The 6,715-nt window shown below is 66.7% G+C and overlaps 1 protein-coding gene across 1 annotated transcript; it reads left to right on the forward strand.

Annotated features, from left to right (window-relative positions):
- Positions 1–837: 837 nt before the first annotated feature.
- Positions 838–6,568, forward strand: OTUB1 (OTU deubiquitinase, ubiquitin aldehyde binding 1). Its single transcript, XM_058861647.1, has 7 exons — positions 838–993; positions 1,298–1,359; positions 1,480–1,578; positions 2,480–2,598; positions 3,494–3,579; positions 4,419–4,627; positions 6,301–6,568. Exons 1-7 carry the CDS (start codon positions 933–935, stop codon positions 6,496–6,498), a joined length of 834 nt encoding a protein of 277 aa, XP_058717630.1. The 5' UTR covers positions 838–932; the 3' UTR covers positions 6,499–6,568.
- The last annotated feature ends 147 nt before the right edge of the window (positions 6,569–6,715 follow it).

The raw sequence follows: 6,715 nt of genomic DNA on the forward strand, positions 1-6,715 counted from the left end.
AACCCCCGGAAAACTCTCCCGGCGTGCAATTCGCGCACCCCGGCACGGTAAATCTGCATAGCCCCCGCCCCTCGTCCCGGCAGCGCGGGAAGTTTCAAGCGGGACAGCGGAGCCCTGGGAGAATTGGGGGAAAATTCGGGATTTTGGGCGCCTTGGCTGTGTTTGGTGCGGGCAGCGAGGATGAGGAGGCGGCGGGACCTGCCGGGGGTCGCTCTGGGAGGTGTTTTTTCTCCTGGAGGAGAGGCTGGAGGAGCTGAGGGAGCAAAGCCTTGTACTGGAGCAGCACCGGAGCGGCTGCGATCCTTTTCTACCCAATTTCATGTTCCCGGTACCCTCAGTTCCATCCCGGTTCTTCCCCAGTGTCTCCCCTTGTGACACCGGCAAAAAGAGCGGGCACTGAGAGGAGAAGGAGTTTAAATACAGGGAAAAAACTTCTTTCCATAAGCGCCTGTTTAAATGGAGGGGGAACCCCCTTCACGGGCGAGCTTCAATCGCGCCTTTTTCATTCTCCGGTTAACGGGAAACGCCATTTCCCTTCATTTTCCCTTCAGAGATCGCAAAGCCGCGGGGCCGGCAGAGCTGACAGAGGCACCGGCCCTGGAAGGGACCCGCCCGGGGGTCCCGGAGCTCCCGGGCCGTGCCCGCCGGGGGTCCCGGAGCTCCCGGGCCGTGCCCGCCGGGAATCCCGGAGCTCCCAGGCCGTGCCCGCCGGGGTTCCCGGAGCTCCCGGAGCTCCCGGGCCATGCCCGCCGCCCTCCCCCGGGCCGCCATCGCTCCCTGAGGGAGTCGCCGCCATGGGGGAGGGGGCGGGGCAGTCGTTGTGACCACGCCCATTGTGGGCGGGGCCGGTCCCGCTCCCGGAAGCGGCGCGGGCGGTGCCCCGGAAGCGGCGGGCGCTGACCCGGAAGCGGCGCGGGGCGGGCAGGGCGGCGATGGCGGCGGAGGAGCCTCAGCAGCCGCAGCCGGAGCCGCTCGGCGGCAGCGATGCCGACGGTACCGATGGAGCCCCCTCACACATCCCCCATCCCGCCACCCTCGGGATGCGATCCCCCGCTTCTCCCACGCGCCGCGGCCTCGCTCCTCCCGGGAGGGCCTCCATCATCCCGGCAGCCCCGGGACCGCCCCCCGGTTCCCCGGACCCACCGCCCGAATCCCCCAAAACCTCCCCGGTCCCTCCGCGCCGTCCCCGCCCTCCCCCCTCAGGACCCTCTCGGCGGATCCCCGAGCCCCCAGACCCTCCCGGTGGGGCCGGGGACCCCCCCCGGGACCCCCCCGGTGACCCCCGGTGTCCCCCCAGGCGTGAACTGCCTGGCCTACGACGAGGCGATCATGGCGCAGCAGGACCGGATCCAGCAGGAGGTGGGGAACCCCCCCGCCCCAAATCCTCCCCCGGAGCCCTCCCGGGGGTCCCGGAGCCCTCCCGGGGGTCCCGGAGCCCCCCGAGGCCGTGACCCCCCCCCGGGCCCGGTGTCCCCGCAGATCGCGGTGCAGAACCCGCTGGTCTCGGAGCGCCTGGAGCTGTCCGAGCTCTACAAGGAGTACGCGGAGGATGACCACGTGTACCAGGAGAAGATCAAGGTGCGGCACTGGGGGGAACTGGGGGGGAACTGGGACATAACTGGGGGGCACTGGGACATACTGGGATATACTGGGGGCACTGGGAGGGAACTGGGTCATACTGGGAGGCACTGGAACACCGGGACGGGGCTGGGTGAGGCACTGGGACATACTGGGGGGACACTGGGACATACTGGGTGAGGCACTGGGACATACTGGGATATACTGGGTTGACACTGGACATACTGGGGGACACTGGGACATACTGGGATATACTGGGTTGACACTGGGACATACTGGGGGGACATTGAGACATACTGGGAACAGCACCGGGAAGGGACTGGGAGCCGCTCTGGACCTGGGATGGGGCTGGGACACAGCCCAGGGATACTGGGAGGTACTGGGAGGTACTGGGAGCAGCACCAGTATAGGACTGGGAGGCACTGGGACACCAGGCTGGGGTTGGCTGCAGCCTGGGGCTGTCCTGGCGCTGTCCCCATGTCCCCCAGAGCTGTCCCCATGTCCCTGGGGCTGTTCTGGTGCTGTCCCCATGTCCCCAGAGCTGTCCCCATGTCCCTGGGGGCTGTTCTGGGGCTGTCCTGGCGCTGTCCCCATGTCCCCAGGGCTGTCCCCATGTCCCCAGAGCTGTCCCAGGGTTGTCCTGGTGCTGTCCCCATGTCCCCAGAGCTGTCCCCATGTCCCTGGGGCTGTCCCAGGGTTGTCCTGGTGCTGTCCCCATGTCCCCAGGGCTGTCCTGGGCTGTTCTGGGACTGTCCTGGCACTGTCCCCGTGTCCCCAGAGGTGTCACCATGTCCCCAGGTCTGTCCTGGCGCTGTCCCCATGTCCCCAGGGCTGTCCCAGGGTTGTCCTGGCACTGTCCCCGTGTCCCCCCCGGTGTCCCCACGGCCCCTGTCCCCCCCAGGACCTGCTGCAGAAATATTCCTACATCCGCAAGACGCGGCCGGACGGGAACTGCTTCTACCGCGCCTTCGGCTTCGCGCACCTGGAGGCGCTGCTGGAGGACGGGCAGGAGCTGCAGCGGTGCGGAGCCCCCCCAAAAACCCCCCCTGAGATCACAAAAACACCCCCAGGGACCCCAAAAAACACCCCCAGGGACCACAAAAACACCCCTGAGACTCCAAAAAACACCCCCAGAGAACCCCAAAACCGCCCCTGAGATCACAAAAAACACCTCCAGGGACCCCCAAAAACCACCCCCAAGGATCCCCAAAAAACCACTCCCCAGAGATCACAAAAACACCCCCAGGGACCCCCAAAATACTCGGAGAGCCCCAAAACACCCAGAGAACTCCCAAAACACCCCAAAGAGCCTCTGAAAACACCCTGAGACCCCCCCCAAAACCACCCAGAGACCCCCCCAAAGCCCCCAGACTCCCCCCAAAACCACCCAGAAACTGCCCAAAGCCCCCAGAGATCCCCTAAAGCCCCCAGAGACCCCTGGAGACCCCCCCCAAACCACCAAGAGACCCCCTAAAGCCCCCAGTGACACCCCCCAAACTGCCCAGAGACCCCCTAAAGCCCCAGTGACACCCCCCAAACTGCCCAGTGACACCCCCCAAACTACCCAGAGACCCCCCCAAACCACCCAGAGACCCCCCTCATACCCACAGAGCCCCCCAAACCACCCAGAGACCCCCCCAAACCACCCAGAGACCCCCTTAAGCCCCCAGTGACCCCCCCCCCAAACCACCCAGAGACCCCCCTCATACCCACAGAGCCCCCCAAACTACCCAGAGACCCCCCCCTCATAACCCACAGAGCTCCCCAAATCCCCCCAAACCACCCAAAAATCACCCCCGAGCCCCCCCCCTGGGCTGTCCCCCCCATCCTCTGGGACCCCAAAGTCCCCCCCAGAGCTCTTGGGGAGCCCCCCGAGCCCCCCCCAAAGCCGAGCCCCCCCCGATGCCCCCCCCAGGTTCAAGGAGGTGTCGGCGCGGAGCAAGGAGGAGCTGGTGGCTCAGGGCTTCACCGAGTTCACCATCGAGGACTTCCACCAACACGGTGGGGATCGGCTTTGGGGGGGCTCTGGGGGGGGTTTGGGGGGCTCTGGGGGATTTTGGGGGGGTTTGGGAGGTTCAGGGGGGCTCGGGGGGCAGCTCTGGGGGGCTCTGGGGGAGGTTTGGGGGGCTCTGGGGGGATTTTGGGGGGTTCTGGGGGGGTTCGGGGGGGTTTGGGGGGCTCTGGGGGGGATTTTGGGGGGGGTTTGGGGGGCTCTGGGGGGATTTTGGGGGATTTGGGGGTGAATTTAGGGGGGGTTCTGAGGGGATTCTGGGGGGAACTTTGGGGGGTTCTGGGGGCTCCGGGGGTTGAGGGGGGGGATTTTGAGGGGCTCTGAGGGGGGGTTCTGGAGGTGGGTGTGACACAGGTGGGTGTGACAGGTGTGCTCCAGGTGTGTGACACGTGTGACAGGTGTGTCAGGTGTTACCCAGGTGTTACCCAGGTGTGACCCAGGTGTGATCCAGGTGTGCTCCAGGTGTGTGACACGTGTGACAGGTGTGTCAGGTGTTACCCAGGTGTTACCCAGGTGTGACCCAGGTGTGATCCAGGTGTGCTCAAGGTGTGACACAGGTGTGACACAGGTGTGACAGGTGTTACCCAGGTGTGATCCAGGTGTGATCCAGGTGTGACAGGTGTGATCCAGGTGTGCCCCAGGTGTATCAGGTGTGATCCAGGTGTGATCCAGGTGTGACCCAGGTGTGCTCCAGGTGTGATCCAGCTGTGCTCCAGGTGTGACCCAGCTGTGTTTCCCCAGCTGATGGAGCTGATCGAGCGCGTGGAGCGCCGGGTGTGTGTGACAGGTGTGCCCCAGGTGTGACAGGTGTGCTCCAGGTGTGACCCAGCTGTGTTTCCCCAGCTGATGGAGCTGATCGAGCGCGTGGAGCGCCGGGTGCCGCTGCCGGAGCTGCTGGCGGCGTTTAACGAGCCGGCCACCTCGGATTACCTGGTTGTTTACCTGCGGCTGCTCACCTCGGGCTGCCTCCAGCGCCACCGGCGCTTCTTCGAGCAGTTCCTCGAGGGCGGCCGCAGCATCAAGGAGTTCTGCCAGCAGGTACCGGGCACCTGGGGCACCTCCTGGGGTACCTGGGGCACCTGGGGCACCCTTCTGGGGCACCTGGGCTACCTGGGGAAACCCCTTGGGGCACCTGGGGCACCTCTGCCACCCCCTGGGACACCTGGGCTACCTGGGGCACCCCCTGGGCTACCTGGGGCCCTCCCCGGGGCACCTGGGCTACCTGGGGCAACCCCCTGGGGCACCTCTGCCCCCCCCGGGACACCTGGCAGCTGTGGGGTGCAGTGGGGCTGGCACGGTGCCCTGCAGGACCCCGATGTCCCCCCCAGGCCCTCCTGAGTGCCCCCAGACCCCCCTGAGTGCCCCCCAAACCCTCCTGAGTACCCCCAAACCCTCCTGAGTACCCCCCAGACCCTCCTGAGTGTCCCCCCAAACCCTCCTGAGTACCCCCCAGACCCTCCTGAGTACCCCCCAGACCCTCCTGAGTACCCCCCAGACCCCCCTGAGTGCCCCCCAGACCCCCCTGAGTGCCCCCCAGACCCTCCTGAGTGTCCCCCAAACCCTCCTGAGTACCCCCCAGACCCCCCTGAGTGTCCCCCAAACCCTCCTGAGTACCCCCCAGACCCCCCTGAGTGTCCCCCAAACCCTCCTGAGTGCCCCCAGACCCTCCTGAGTGTCCCCCAGACCCCCCTGAGTGTCCCCCAAACCCTCCTGAGTGCCCCCAGACCCTCCTGAGTGCCCCCAGACCCTCCCGAGTCCCCCCCAGACCCTGCTGAGTGCCCCCAGACCCTCCTGAGTGCCCCCAGACCCTCCTGAGTGGCCCCCAAACGTCCCTTGGAAGGTGTCACACCCCCTGTGCCCCCCACCCTGGTGACCCCTGGCCCCTGCTGTCCCCCTGTCCCCCTCACACCCAGGTGACCCCCCCTGTCCCCCCACCCCTGGTGACCCCCCATGTCCCCCCACCCCTGATGTCCCCTCTGTCCCTCACATCACGGTGACCCCTGTCCCCCTGTGTGTCCCCTATGTCCCCCCACCCTGGGTGACCCCAATCCCCTGGTGTCCCCTGGTGTCCCCCCCACCCCCAATGCCCCCTGTCCCCCACCCCTGGTGACCCCAATCCCCTGGTGTCCCCTGGTGTCCCCCCACCCCCAATGCCCCCTGTCACCCACCCCTGGTGACCCCAATCCCCTGGTGTCCCCTGATGTCCCCCCGGTGTTCCCACATCCCAATGACCCCTGTCCCCCGATGTCCCCTGGTGTCCCCCCACCCCCAATAACCCCTGTCCCCTGATGTCCCCTCGATGTCCCTTGATGTCCCCCATGTCCCACTCCCACCCTATCCCCCGATGTCCCCCCGATGTCCCCTGTGTCCCCTCCCACTGACCACAGCAGTGTCCAGCAGGAGGTGGAGCCCATGTGCAAGGAGAGTGACCACATCCACATCATCGCCCTGGTGTCCCCCAGTGTCCCCTCATCCCAATGACCCCTGATCTCCCCCCAGTGTCCCCCCATGTCCCCCGATGTCCCCGTGTCCCCCCACTGACCACAGCAGTGTCCAGCAGGAGGTGGAGCCCATGTGCAAGGAGAGTGACCACATCCACATCATTGTCCTGGTGTCCCCCAGTGTCCCCTCACCCCAATGTCCCCCTGATGTCCCCCGTGTCCCCCATGTCCCCTGTGTCCCCTCCCACTGACCACAGCAGTGTCCAGCAGGAGGTGGAGCCCATGTGCAAGGAGAGTGACCACATCCACATCATCGCCCTGGCGCGGGCCCTGCACGTCTCCATCCTGGTGGAGTACATGGACCGGGGCGAGGGCGGTGCCACCAACCCGCACGTGTTCCCCGAGGGCTCCCAGCCCCGCGTCTGCCTCCTCTACCGCCCCGGACACTACGACATCCTCTACAAGTGACCCCCGGACCCTCCCGGAGCCCCCCCGGAGCCCCCCGGCCCCGCTGCGGCCTCGCCTCCCACCCCCAGCCCCGCTCCCCCCACCCTCAATAAAGATGCGGCTCCGAGCGCTGAGCGTGGTTTATTTGGGGAGGGGGAGTTGGGGAGGGGGTTTGGAGGGGATTTTGGGGTGGGGAGGGGGAGTTTGGGGGGTTTGGGGGTGGGTAGGGGGAGTTGGG

The sequence above is a fragment of the Poecile atricapillus genome, chromosome 37 (genome assembly GCF_030490865.1).
Source record: "Poecile atricapillus isolate bPoeAtr1 chromosome 37, bPoeAtr1.hap1, whole genome shotgun sequence".
NCBI lineage: Eukaryota > Metazoa > Chordata > Aves > Passeriformes > Paridae > Poecile > Poecile atricapillus.